This window comes from Carcharhinus amblyrhynchos, chromosome 1 (genome assembly GCF_965287045.1).
Source record: "Carcharhinus amblyrhynchos chromosome 1, sCarAmb.v2.hapA, whole genome shotgun sequence".
NCBI classification, from domain to species: domain Eukaryota; kingdom Metazoa; phylum Chordata; class Chondrichthyes; order Carcharhiniformes; family Carcharhinidae; genus Carcharhinus; species Carcharhinus amblyrhynchos.
The window spans coordinates 157002422-157017596 of record NC_137324.1 but is presented as its reverse complement, the minus strand read 5'-3'; the positions used below and the strand labels follow the sequence as shown (position 1 = coordinate 157017596).

The window sequence follows — 15175 nt, the reverse complement described above, 5'->3', positions numbered from 1 at the left end:
TCAGACTTGTTTATGAATATGATTCGATGGTAAATTTTGAGCAGCTATTTAACTGGAGCACTTCACAGTTGATCCTGTCTTGACCTATTTGCAGCCTTTGACTTATTTGGCCACATGATCCTTCTCAAGTACCCTCTCCACTGTTGTTCAGCTGGGTGGGACTGCTCCCACCTGGTTCCATTCTTATCCGTCTAATAGTAGCCAGAGAATCCCTTCAATGGCTTTTCTTCCAGCTCTACACCATTATTTTTGGTGTTCCTCAAGGTTCTGCTCTTGGCCCCCTCCTATTTCTCATTGTCCAAAAGCAGTGTTAGTTTGGACATGTGAGCTGATGACACAGCTCTACTTCACCATCACCTCTTTCTCAACTCCTCTCCTATTGCAAAATCATCAGTAAGAGCTCTCACAACACCAGGTTAAAGTCCAACAAGTTTATTTGAAAAATAAACAATTTATTAAAATTAAACTTGTTGGGCTTTAACCTGGTGTTGTGAGACTTCTTACTATGTTTACCCCAGTCCAACGCCGGCATCTCCACAGCAAAATCACCAGACAGCTTATCAGAATCCAATACGAAAGTTTATTTATTTATTAGTATCACATGAAGGCTTACATTAACATTGCAATGAAATTACTGTGAAAATACCCTAGTCACCATACTTCGGCACCAGTTTGGATACACTGAGGGAGAATTTAGCATGGCCAATGCATCTAACTTGCACAACTTTTGGACTGTGGGAAGAAACCAGAGCACCCAGTGGAAACCCGCACAGACACAGAGGGAATGTGCAAGCCCCACATAGACAGTGTCCCAAGCCAGGAATCGAACCCGGGTCTCTGGAGCGGTGAGGCAGCAGTGCTAACCACTGTGCCACTCAATGCAAGATGAATAGCAACCCCGTCCCCACCCAGTTAATACTTGGGAAGACGGAAGTCATTCTTTTCAGTTCCCACTCCAAACTTTATTCTGTTACTACAGACTCCATCCCTCTCCCTGTCAACAGACTGAGATTAAGCCAGTCTGTTTGCAATCCCAGGTGTCATATTTGATCCTGAGATGAACTACTCTCAATTAAGACCATCTCTCTAATATTGTTCAACTTTGCCATTGTCTCAACTCATCTGCTGTGAAACTCTCATCTACGCCTTTATTACCTTCCAGCACACTCCCTGCTGATCTCCCACATTCTATGCTCTGTAATCTTGAGTCCATCCAAAACTGTCTGAGTCTTGATTCATAACGTTACACCAACTCCACTGGCTCCCAGTCTAGCAATGTCCTGATTTTTAAAATTCTCATCCTTGTTTTCAAATTCCTCCAAGGCCTTGCCGCTCCCTATCTCTGTAATCTCCTCTAGCCCCACAACCTTCCAGGGATATCTGCACTCTTCTCTAGTTCTGGCTTCTTGTGCGTTCCCAATTCCAATTGTTCCACCATTGGCTGTTGTGCCTTCAGTTGGCTAGATCCCAAGTTCTGGAATTTCCTCCCATCTCTGCCTCGCTTCATAAAAGCTACCTCTTTGTCCAAGCTTTAGATCACCTGACCCGACTTGGTGTTATGCTTTGTTCTACAGTATAATGTCCTTGTGAAGTGCCTTGGGGCGTTTCATTGTGTTAAAAGCATTTGTATATAATTAGAAGCATAATTGTTAAGCCAGACTTTGTCCTGACCAACATCTTCATAAACGTGCAATCTCTATTTCAGTTAGAGATCCAATGGATGGCGGATTCTCTTCCTCATCTTTCCCCTTTACTCTCCCCTTCTCAAAAGCAGAGAAATTGAAGGAAATTAGGAATTTGTATGATATTTCATGAAGAAAAAATTTGCTCCCTGTTCAGTAACATATTACTATATTACAGCATTTACCGTATGCTCCCTATACAGTGAGATGATTGTAGATAAAATACCCTATGTTGCCATAACAAAAGACCAGATACCAAGTCAAGGACAGACCAATTAGGAGGGCTGGTCAATCTCATACTGGGTGGTGGGAAGAGTGTGAGTGGGGATGGTTCAAGGCAAAGATGTAGAAGATAGGATCCATATTCCCCTTAAATTACATGGGCATGCACCAACCCAGAGTCCCACCTAGGACAAGTGAAAGTCGGTCCCTTTAAGTTAGCACACATGCACTGCCACACAATAATTGAAAGGCCTTGCATACTGAAAAGGGTTATGCACAGCATAAAGAGTAGATAAGAGGGGACATTGAATAAGATAATGGCAGTTTTGTTGAATGAAGTTTTGGAGGATTGGAGTCCAGCCAAAAGAGCATTGAAATACCTGATACTGGAATGGACAGAGACGTAGAAGAAGGCCTCAGTGACAGATGGGCTGACATAGGGCCGGGGTTATGGAGTTGGAAACAGTTAATCATTCGGATTTAAAAAGTATAGTTGTGAATTTTACAGGCCCCCACCAGCCTATTTGAAGGTGGGGAGGGGTGGCTGTTGCTTGTAAAATAAACCCCCCCAGCCGCCCTTGACCTGCCCCACATACTATAGGAGGATGGGTAAGGTATCAGGCAGCCTGCCCACCCTTAGGCCTTGTGAAGCCCAGAAATGGACAGTGGATTGCAAATTAAGGGTCTCATTGCACCTCCGTCACAATGTTACAGTCTGCAGGGGAAGGCAGAAGCAAAGCAAGGCAACCAGGCACAGGCTGCAGTAGGCCAGGAAGGGATGCACCTCCTTTGGTGGGTACTATTTTGTGCTGATTGGGCCTCTCTAACCTAAACCCCTCTTCTTCCTTACCTCACCTCACTGAGGCCTCCTACCTGTTCCAATTCCAATTCTCTTCCCACATCTAGTGCTGCGCTAAGGCAGAATTTAATCTGTTTCCATAGTTAGTAATTCCCAGAACAAGTCACCAGTCTGTAACCAGGGTGTATAGCATGAGGAGCTCCACTCCACATCAAATATGGCCGACCGGGGGTTTCTTCTGCTCTTACTGCCAGCCATTGTCTTGTTTGGAAGGATTTGCAGGTTGACACTCGTTATGGATGCACCTTCCTTAGGCATCAGGTCCTGGGGTGGGATTCGAAGCTGGAGCTTTTGATTCAGAAGCAGGGGTGCTACCCACTGAACCACAAGACCCCCACTCAGCTGTGTCCACCCCGAATCCCTGTTCTTGCCTGTAGTGGGTGACATCTTCACATATTTGGAGGATTGGTTATAGTCCCAGCAGTGACTACGATCGTCTTCTGGTGCTGAGGAGACTGCCGGTCAGTCTGATTGGTTGGCAGCATTCTAGGACAGGACTTGCTGTCCCTGATGGGTGGCAGTTCCACTTTGCACAAATTAGGGATGTCCCCAATGTGTTATTGCTGCGGGCAGCTGGTTTTCACATCGACAAGGTGCTGACTGACTCTTAGGCTGGAGGGTGGATCATCAGTCCCATATAAAATCTATCCCATAGAGTGTGAAACTCAGCTGGGGATTGAGCCGGAGACAGAAGTTCTTTTCAGTCTGAGACCTCAGACAATTGTAACAATTTCTTTTCTCTCAAACCCTGAGAGAGAACAGTCCATTTTATTTCAATGGGGGTATTTCACTCAAAAGTAGGAAAAAAGTTGAGGTTTTATTTGCTTACAGTTACAATCTTTGATTGCCAGTAATTAACGTCAGTCAGTCCCTTGCCTTAATTGAGGCATATCCATATAATGATATGGTGCTGGTAAATAATTCAGAGCAAGTCTTCAGATAACACAAGATTTGACTTCACATGAACATGAATCATTTGTGTGTAATTGTATTATGATGGCTGCTCGCTCAAATAACAGAGGCACAAATTAGCACTGCAGATCATCAGGGCGAATACATTCTGTCTGTCCTCCCCTTTCTCTCACCCCAAACCCACCGATTTGTCCTGAAATACCAATCCGTTGGGCACTGAAAGCCTTTAAATACATTGCCCAAATGCCCACGCGATCCCAGTCAGCGAATGCAAGAAAGCTATTCATCAGAATTGAGCCTGACCTTATCCCTGCCTGACATCTATAGAAGCGCTATTTCCAGCTACAACAACATAGAGCAGAATTTTCCTGTCCCGCCTGCCACAGAAATCGTAGCAGGTGGGAGTGGACCATGCAAAGGTTCATTGATATCGGGTGGGATTTTCCAGCCTTGAGGCGAGCGTGGCTGGAAAATCCTATCCAAAGAGTCAATATAGTGTAGAAAAGGCCCTTCGGCCATTGACTCTGTACCAACAATAACTCAGTAAGAAATCTCACCACACCAGGTTAAAGTCCAACAGGTTTATGTGGTAGCAAACACCCCTTCGTGAGAGGCAGAGCACCGAAACCTAGTGGTGTTTGCTACCAAATAAACCTGTTGGACTTTAACCTGGTGTTGTGAGACTTCTTACTGTGTTTACCCCAGTCCAACGCTGGCATCTCCACATCATACCAACCACCTAAAGGTGTCCTAATCCCATTTTCCTGCATTTGTCCCATATCCTTGAATGTTCTGATGTATAATGTGCTCACCCAAATAATTTTAAAGGTTGTAAGGTTTCCGGCCTCTCCTACCTTCTCAGGCAGTGCTTTCCAGATTCCCACCACCCTCAGTGATTTTTTTTCTCAAATCCCCTCTGAATCTCTTGCCCCTCACCCTAAAACCATACCCCTTGTGATTGGTCCCTCAATCAAGGGGAACAGTTGCTTTGCACTCACCATGTCCATACCCGTCATAACCTTATACACCTCAGTCATGTCCCCCACCACCCCTCAGCCTTCTGTGCTGTAAAGAAAACACCCCAAGCCTATCCATTCTCTCCTTTATAGCTCAAATGTTCCATCTTGGGCAACATCCTGGTGAACCTCTTCTGGACCCCTCAAGTGCAAACACAACCTTCTTATAGTGAGCTGACCAGAACTGTACACACTACTCCAGCTGTAGCCTAACCAACACTCTGTACAGCTCCAACATTACCTTCCTGCTCTTATGCTCTATGCCTAACTAATGAAAGCAAGTATCCCATAAGCCTTTTTAACCATTCTGTTCACCTGCTCTGCTGACTTCAGGGATCTGTGAATAAGTACCCCAGGATCCATGATAGCTCGGGATCAGAATGGCAGCCCTGAACTTAGTTAACTCTTTTAAAAAGAAAGGCACTTTTGTAAACTTTAAAGGTTTTAAACTAATCATCCTCTTCAACACAAAAAGCACTGGCATTTTCCCTGGAGACCAACTTAACTTCTGCTGAAGGAGCAGGATGTCTGATGACACTGCATCTCAAACTAATGATGTTTTAGGGAGAATGATGCTGCTTTTTTAATTTAAAAAAAACGTTTATTTCAAAGTATTGGCTTTCCACTCTCCCTGTGGTGGTGGCATGGTGGCACAGTGGTTAGCACTGCTGCCTCTCAGCGCCAGGGATCTGGGTTCAATTCCCAAGTTGGGTCATTGCGTGGAGTTTGTACATTCTCCCTGTGTCTCTGTGAGTTTCTCCGGATGCTCCGGTTTCCTCCCAGAGTCCAAAGATGTGTGGGTTAGGTTGATTGGCCACGCTAAATTGCCCCTTAGTGTCAGGCCGATTGGCAGGGTGAATATGTGGGGTTGTGGGGATAGGCCTGGGTGGGATTGTTGTCAGTGCAGGTGAATGGGTCAAGTGGTCTCCTTCTGCACCGTAGGGTTTGTATGATTCACCTCATTGCTGTCTGCCGTGTAGGAGATGTGGGATAAATTAAGAAGTTTGTATTTTGCAGTGCTCTACATCGGATGATAGAAATGGGTAACCGGGGAAGTGTTCCCACTATTTCTTCCTAGAATGTGGATGCGTGGCAAACATTTGTACATTTCATCTCTCTCTCTGTCTTACTTGCTGCATTGTGACCCTAAAAATATCACAGTGCAAGTACAATCAGAGGTGTTGAACTCTGCTCTGTCCCCATCTCGAATGCCGATCGTTTTTCCTGTAAGGTTCTGAAAACTGCTGCCTGGAAATCCGATTGATCGGGGAGGTGTTATGACTCAGTAGATAGTGTCCCTTTCTCTGAACCAGGAACTTCAGGTTTGATCCCACTCCAGGATCTGATCCAAGGAGTGTGCACTCATAATGTAGCCAAACAATTTGAAAATTGCCCAGCAAATCCTCCCGATGCTAGGATGCTACTGGGCCTTGATGGTTTGAGTTATAAGGAGACGCTGGATAGACCGGGACTTCTTTTCCCTGAAATGCAGGAGGCTTGGGGTGATCTTGCAGAGGTCTATAAAATAATGAGGGCCATAGATAACAATCAACATCTTTTCCCAACGGTAGGAGAATCTAAAACATAGGTTTAAGGTGAGAGGGGAGAGATACAAAAGGGTCCAGAGGGGCAATTTTTTCACACACAGGATAGAAAGTGTCTGGAACAAGCTGCCAGAGGTAGTATTGGTGGTGGGTACAATTTTGTCTTTTAAAAAGCCATTAGACAGTTACATGGGTAAGATGGGTATAAAGGGATATGGGCCAAACATGGGCAATTGGAACTAGTTTAGTGGTAAAACCTGGTGGCATGGGCAAGTTGGGCCGAAGGGCCTGTTTTCATGCTGTAAACTTCTATGACTATGACTCTCGAGGCAGCACGGTAGCACAGCAGTTAGTGCTGCTGCTTCACAATGCCAGGGACCCGGGTTCGATTCCCGGCTTGGGTTACAGTCTGTGCAGCGTCTGCACTTTCTCCCTATGTCTGCATGGGTTTCCTCCAGGTTCCTCCCACAGCCTGAAAGGCCTGCTGGTTAGGTGCTTTGGTCATGCTAAATTCTCCCTCAGCATACCCGAATGGGCACCAGAGTGTGGTGACTAGGGGATTTTCACAGTAACTTCAACAGTGTAAGCCTACTTGTGACTAATAAATAAACTTTACTTACTTTACTTTGATTCTCTGACAATACATGCCAATGGTGGGCTAAGAGCAGGAGGGATTCCTGGCCAGTTGTACAACAGAAAGAACATTGCAACCTCGACCATCACTATTCGTAAAGCTCCAGACTACAACATGTGTGTAAAAAGTTCATGTTGCCCCAGCAACCCGGGCTCTGAGTGAACCATAACCCATCACTACCAGCATGGCTGGAATGTGCTTCATTTTAAACAAAGTTCCTCCCCTGGTACACTTGGTATGCGTGGCCCAGGAGAACAAACATCAGCCAGAGCTCCTGTTTCTATTTGGTAACCCTCACCTACACACATCTGTGTATTTAGCGAGGTCTGAATCAGGATTCCAGTTCCACTCCCATTCCCTCACGCCCACCCCCCTTTCTCTTTACTCTCCCAAATAGATATCTTGAGTGAGATACTAGGGCAGCCCATCCCCATATGGAACTAATATCAAATTGAAAACACAAAATTCTGGAAATACTCATCAGGTCAGGCAGCATTCAGGGAGGTGGTTGGGGGGACGGGTGGGGTGGGGGGATTGGTGGGGGGTGAGGGGGGGATGGTGGTGGAGGGGGAGAGAGAGGGTTGGTGTGGGTGGTGGGGGTAAGGGGTGGGAGGGTTTGGATGGGGGTGGGAAGGGGGTTGGTCAGGGTAGGGGATGGGGGATGAGAAGGGGGTGGGTATGGGTGGGAAGGAGGCTGGTGGGGGTAGGGAGTGGGAGGGTGGGGGGCTGTTGGGGGGGTGTGGGATGGGAGGGTGGTGGTGGTGAGGGTGGGGAAATGGAGGCCGGGATTCTCTGATCATATTCGCCCCGCCACTGCTGCTGCTAGAATGGGGAATTTTGTCCTCAGCCAAAACTCTATTCGTTGCAGCGGGACTGGAGAATCCCAGCCATGGGCGAGGTTGGAGAATTCCGACCAGAATTAATTTTTCAGGCCTTTCATCAGAATTGCATGGGACTAATTCTCGGCATAATTCAGCACCTAGGAGAGGAGGATGGGGGAAGTTAGCAGTGGACTGATGGAGCAGTTTTGATGGAATACCTTTTGGGAATGGCCTCTGTCAATCATGTCATGCTTGTTTTTATGTTTCAAACCATCCAGGCAGAACTCGACTGAATTCTATCCCCTGTTCTTGGTTGTATTGTGGACTTCTGGATTGTTTTTCAATCAAGGTGAGGAGCAATGCTTTAAAAAGTGATCTTCTTGAATGCATGCATTCAACGTAGCTGTGCATGGGGTAATAAAGTGCAAATCTTCCAAGCATTGTGGGGTCTAGACTGAACACTGGCTCCGTCATTTCCTTTTTAGGGAGGTTAGGTGAAAGGTAAAATGACTTTTGGCTAATCCCTTCCCGCCTCGTTGTAACCTGTTCTACAACAGCGTTGTAAAGGGCTGCAGGGAATATGGAGAAAATAACTCAAATCTATTCAATTTCTCCAGTCCTTAAAATGACTCTGTAGATATATACAGCAGCCAATGTGACACTGAGCTGTATAACACTGACAGGCCTTGGGTTCATTCCCTGGCTAGTGCTGCTTTAGCAGATTTCAGCCCAGGGTATTAGCTGACCATTGTTAATAGCCTCAGCATGCTGAGCTAGGGTGGGAAAAATTGACTAGGTGATCCTGAGCCTGGTCAGACTCACCATCAGCAGGTCTAGGCAGCAGGCGATCAGACAGGTCGTCTGGCCCAACCGTCTGCCTCTCTACTGCGGCTACAGTAAAGTGTCCATGGAGAGGGAGCACATAGTGTCTGCTGCCATTGTCTAGGCCTTCCCTGCTCAGTTGGCGCCATGGGGACTGAGGCACTTTATCAACGCTGTTAATCACATTTTGATTTGACGTTTTAAGTTTTCTTTGTGATTTACTTATTAGTGTCCCTGCTCTTTTTGATTTGTCCCTCAGTTTGGTTTACCTGGTTTAAAAATTAGCCAGGGTTTCCCATCCTGAATCCTGTTCAGTGAGTGAGTACACGCGTGGCCATCAGACAAAGTCCGGATCAGCCTCACATGCGGTGACCAAAGCTCCTGCCGAATCTCATTGCCGAGGCTCGGACTCAGCTCACACTGTGGCACAGTTGGGACGAACCTTTGGGGACGTATAAATGCAAACTAGGACACATTATCTCTAAAAGCTCGCCAATGACTCTTACCCGTAATATCATCCTGTAAACCGAATGCCTGCATGCTTAAAGAACGAGTGCTGCCGATCTCATTGAGGAATTGCTGAGCTCTGTCAGCATGTTAAAAGCTGAATAAACATCAGCAGATAACCATCTACAACACAGGATGCCTAGCAGTTTTGTCATTCTACAATGCAAGTTCATTCAGCTCCTCAAACTGTCAGGCACAACAATTCCTTTCTCTCCTCACCATCTCTCCCCCAGGTAACGTCAGCACTTCCTACAATCAAAGGGATAAAAGTTACTAAAATGTAAACTAAATATCAGGGTTAGGCAGAGTTATATGTTAACTTTTGTCAAACCTTCATTCTTAACAGAGTCTGGTGATTTGATTTGATTTATTATTGTCACATGTATTAGCATACAGTGCAAAGTATCTGTATAGCACACAGGAAACAATAAAGCATGCCGTTCATAGGGAAGGAAAGGAGAGGGTGCAGAATGTAGTGTTATAGTCATAGCTAGGATTTAGAGAACAATCAACTTAATGCAAGGTGGGTCCATTCAAAAGTCTGATGGCAGCAGGGAAGATGCTGTTCTTGAGTCAGTTGGCATGCGACCTCTTTAAAATTGTTGTGTGGTACCCCCCATTTCTTTTGCTTTTCTCACCTATGACGTATATAAGAGAATTACATTGGAACATGCTGAAATTATAATCTAAGGTTTGACTTGTGCCCTCACACCATGAAGTTAAATCTTATTACTCTTTCTTTGTTCTCTTTTCTTTCTGCCTTCTTGTGAAGGTTCATGCTGAAATAGGGTTCCATGGATTCTGGTTGCCTTTACATATCTCGTTCTCATGATTATTGTTCATATTTAAGACTGGATAGTGAGTGTTGCGGACCATTTGAACATCAGGAAGGTCATTGCCATGTGTGATCTGGCCTTCATCCAATCACACCATGTAGGCCGATTTCAGCGAGGCGGGGTCATGTAATAGTGGTCAAAAGTGGAAGCCCATCCATCTCGAGAATAATATTTTTTAAAGTTTATTTATTAGTATCACATTAACGTTGCAATGAAGTTACTGTGAAAATCCCCTAGTTGCCACACTACAGCGCCTGCTTGGGTACACTGAGGGAGAATTTAGCATGGCCAATGCACCTAACCGGCATGCTTTTCATACTGTGGGAAATGGAGCACCTGGAGCAAACCCACACAGACACGGGGAGAACATACAAACGCCACACAGACTGTGACCCAAGCCAGGAATTGAACCCAAGTCCCTGGCATTGTGAGGCAGCAGTGCTAGCCAGTGTGCCACAGTGCTGCCCCTGTTGTAGCACCCCTACTGCTATTTTGAATTGGAAGGTCTAATGCAGCCTACTTCAAACAACAAACTGAACCTTCTAATATACATGAGAATAGCAAAACATTGCAGATGCTGGAACCTGAAACAGAGACAGTTGGAAGTAACGCAGCAGGTCTGACAACATTCATAGGGAGAGAAAACGGAATGAATGTTTCAAGCTCGCTTTACCCTTGTTCAGAAATAAGGAGGGGGAGAAAATGTGATTATATGTAATTCATAATTGGGGTGGCATGGTGGCACAGTGGTGAGCACTGCTGCCTCACAACACCAGGGTCCCAGGTTCAATTCCAGCCTTGGGTTACTGTCTGTGTGGAGTCTGCACATTCTTCCCATGTCTGCATGGGTTTCCTCTGGGTGCTCCAGTTTCCTCTGACACTCTAATGATGTACGGGTTAGGTTGATCATGCTAAATTGACCCTAGTGTCAGGGGGAATAAAGGTGGGGTGGATGTGTGGGATTACGGGAATAGGGCCAGGGTGGGATTGTGGTTGGTACAGGCTCGATGAGCCGAATGGCCTCCTTCTGTACTGTAGGAATTCAATGATTCTATAAATGGGGGTGGAATAGCTGGAAGAGTGATTAGTGGGCGCTGGGAGAGGTTGCAGCAAAGATGTAACAAAACTGAGTAACAAGTGATAGTTGACCCAGTGGGAGGGAGGGAGGGAGGTTTTTGCGCAGGAACCAAGCATGCTTGGGATATAAAAAAATATGAAAGAGAAAAGTCTTATTCAAAGTTATTGAACTTAAGACCCAAGTGCTGTAATGTGCCTGATTGGAAGATGAGATGCTGCTCATCCAATCTGGTGCGCGCAATTCAGACACATTTATTTTTCTCAGAGCCGTCACAGAGGGCCCGATTTTACCACTTTGATTCTCAGTGTTGAATCTGGGCGCAATTCAGATCCTATTTGTAAACCTGTTCTCAGGCACCCCCATACGCACTCAGCCTGAAGAGAAGTCGTGAGTCTGAATCGCACTGTGGGTGGGGCTTATGACACCCGAAATGATCAGAGCTCTGAACTGTGCATGCACACTGAAAAAAAAATTTGAAAAATGCTCCCCTGCCACATTGCTTCCGGGCTGCAAAAAGCAGAAGCGGTCCGGGAGTGAAGGCCCCACAGATCCTGCCCCAACCCCACAACATAACTGGCCCCCATAACCACTCACCCTCCCCTCCGTTACCCAGGCTGATTGCGACCCCCTGCTCCCACCCATCCACCGATCGCTCGCAGAGTGGCAGCATACTACCCCCCCCACCAGCCCACCCCCCCCCCCCACTCTTGCCTTTTCCCTCACCGAGCAATCTGGCCCTCCCTCCTCCTGCCCTCCCCCCCACCTCCACCACAGAACCATCTGGCCCTCCCTCCTGCCCCCTCCCCCACTTCCACCACAGAACCATCTGGCCCTCCCTCCTCCCCCCTCCCCCACTTCCACCAGAGAACCATCTGGCCCTCTCTCTCCTCTCCCCTCCCCCACTTCCACCAGAGAACCATCTGGCCCTCCCTCCTCCCCCCTCCCCCACTTCCACCAGAGAACCATCTGGCCCTCTCTCCTCTCCCCTTCCCCACCTCCACCAGAGAACCATCTGGCCCTCTCTCTCCTCTCCCCTTCCCCACCTCCACCAGAGAACCATCTGGCCCTCTCTCCTCTCCCCTTCCCCACCTCCACCAGAGAACCATCTGGCCCTCTCTCCTCCCCCCTCCCCCACTTCCACCACAGAACCATCTGGCCCTCTCTCCTCTCCCCTTCCCCACCTCCACCAGAGAACCATCTGGCCCTCTCTCCTCTCCCCTTCCCCACCTCCACCAGAGAACCATCTGGCCCTCTCTCCTCTCCCCTTCCCCACCTCCACCAGAGAACCATCTGGCCCTCTCTCCTCTCCCCTTCCCCACCTCCACCAGAGAACCATCTGGCCCTCTCTCCTCTCCCCTTCCCCACCTCCACCAGAGAACCATCTGGCCCTCTCTCCCCTCCCCTTCCCCACCTCCACCAGAGAACCATCTGGCCCTCCCTCCTCCCCCACTTCCACCAGAGAACCATCTGGCCCTCTCTCTCCTCTCCCCTTCCCCACCTCCACCAGAGAACCATCTGGCCCTCCCTCCTCCCCTCTTCCCCACTTCCACCAGAGAACCATCTGGCCTCCCCTGATTTCCCCTACACCCCCCCACCAGGGAATGATCTGGCCTCCCTCTTGCCCCCTACTCCATCAGAGAATGACCTGGCCTTCCCTCCTCCTCCCTTCCCCCCACCAGAGAATGATCTGGCCCTCCCTCCTTCCCTCCCCCCTCACCAGAGAATGAACTGTCCCTCCCTCCTCCCACCCCCCCCAACTCACCATTGAAGGAGTGTAACAGCTCAGTGGTTGTGTTGACAGTGGTCTTGGTGGAGTGATGACTTTGGCGAACATGTGGAAGCTGACTCTGTGCAGCTTGCAGGTGAAAAGGATGAATCTAGAGTCAGCCATGTGGACTGAGATGAGATGCTGTTGCTGGAAAGGAGTGGACCAAACAAAAGTGGAACCACCAAGAGAGAAACAAAAAGGAAGGGTTAAAAGCAAAGAGCAGACAACGTGGATCGGAATAACTTGGGAAGGATTTTCTTGAATCATAGAATCCTACAATGCAGAAGGAGGCCATTCAGCCCATCAAGTCTGCACCAATCACAATTCTACCCAGGTCCTATCCCCATACCCCTATTTACCCCAGCTAGTGCTCCTGACGCTAAAGGGCAATTTAACATGGCCAATTCAACTAACCAGCATATCTTTGGACTGTGGCAGCAAACCAGAGCACCTGGGGGAAACCCACGCAGACATGGGGAGAACGTGCCACAAAGATAGTGATCCAAGCCAGTAATCTAACCCAGGTCCCTGGTGCTGTGAGGCAGCAGGGCTAACCATGTGCCACCGGAATCAGGGGATTTCCCATTGTCATGATCCTGCCTCCTGACCAGGATTGCCTACCCATGCTATTTTCATGGTGTGGACAGGCTGATGACAGTACCACTAATTCCTACAGCAAGTCTGAGATGGAGATGGAGGCAGGCAAATGTCAAGGCGTCTTGATTAAATGGCTGGTCTCTGTTTGCTGAGACATCAATCCCATTCTAGAGAGGAGTGTGAAACCTTTCTATCCTCTCACACCCATACCTGCCCTTACAGATACTCACCCAGCATCCACTATATACAGAACTCATAAGCCCTATAATAACTTTAGCAAGTCCTTGACATGCTCATACATTTGTCAAGATAAGCAAGCAGCATTTAAAAATTCATAATCCTCTGAACTGCTCATGAATCTGTCAAAATAACAAAGCTCTCAGTCCCTTTGACAGCTGTGTCAATAACCCTTGCTGAACTGAATCCATTAGTGGGTTTGGAACTCAGATACAAATTCAAAATGATACCCCATTGAAAACTGTGTTAACGAAACTGCCAGTTCTGAATACATTAAAACATTTGAAGTCAGCAAGAAACTCAGCCAATTTAAAGCAATCAATCATTTGTTAAAGATTTGAAGCAGCCAATACAAATAACTAAACTGAAATTCAAGGAAAACATGAGTGCCAAATGGACAATTGACATCATCAAATCAGAACTTCAATGTTGTACAATGCAGGGGAAAACTTTATCCAGTGGATAATGTACTCTAATCCATCTTAAGACTTTTACTTCTTTACAATGCTCAATTTAATAGCCAATTATTGTTATAAAACAAAGCCGTTTCATTAATCACAGTATGAAAAGAATATAGAATATAGCATTTCATTGTGACATGAATGTCACTTGAGCATACCTACCGTACAGTTCCGGACTACAAACTAGGGTTCCTCCATGGTTCATAGCACTTCTAAGATGGTGTGAATTAGTTCATCTTCAATACCAGGCCTGGCTTCATGAAAATTACAAGGAAAATCACCACTTCTGCAATGGAGCTGGCAACGTCAGGCCAGCTGGATGTGAACTCACGATCCATGCTTACCGCATGTCAATCTAAATTAACAATGACAGGAATGGGGACTGGAATTTTGAAATTCATTCTGCCTGTCATTTTTAAAGCCTGCCTGATATATGTTATCAGGACAGAAAAATCATTGGAAAGCATGTAGTTAAATTGTGGTAAAGTGGAAAGTCTCATTTTTATCCTGATTAAGAGGAAATTGACAATAAGATTGGTTAGAACAAAGTTTGAACTCTGGACCATGTGCTCAAATCCAACAAAGCAAAAAAGCTGCCCAAGGCTCAACATAACACTGGCATTTTCAATCAGTGAGTTAGTCAACATTTGGGATTGAAATGTTTCACTAAGTAATAAACTTCTGAATGTAACACTAGGGAACTTTGGAATAGAATCATAGAATACCTACAGTACAGGAGGAGCCCATTCAGCCCATCAAGCTTGCACTGGCAACAATCCCACCCAGGCCCTATTCTCATATTTACCCCGACACTAAACGGCAATTTAACCTGGCCAATCCACACAATTATGGATCGTGGGATGAAACCGGAGCACCTGGAGGGAACCCACACAGACACTGGGAGAATGTGCAAACTCCATCAGGCAGTGACCTGAGGCTGGAATTGAACCCAAGTGCCTGGCACCATGAGGAAATTGTGCTAACCACTGTGCCACCCTAGAGTATGGGTAATTCTACATTTATGTATACATGCTGTACTTTGCCTGCGCGCATTTGATGCCCAACACTGATTGAAAGATTGTGCGTCATTGCCCACTCATGGTATACCTAGTGAGGAAGTGCAAGAAACCTCAGTGCCTCCACCATGAAGATTGATATCTGGAAACAGAAGGATGGTTC

The 15175-nt window shown here is 46.8% G+C and overlaps 1 protein-coding gene across 1 annotated transcript in view; it reads left to right on the top strand.

Moving 5' to 3' along the window:
- Positions 1-15175, top strand: part of mgst2 (microsomal glutathione S-transferase 2) — a 46413-nt gene that overhangs the window by 14767 nt on the left and 16471 nt on the right. Inside the window, exon 3 of the mRNA XM_080194344.1 lies at positions 7969-8039. Coding sequence (XP_080050470.1) covers positions 7969-8039 — 71 coding nt within the window. The remainder of the gene's footprint in view (positions 1-7968; positions 8040-15175) is intronic.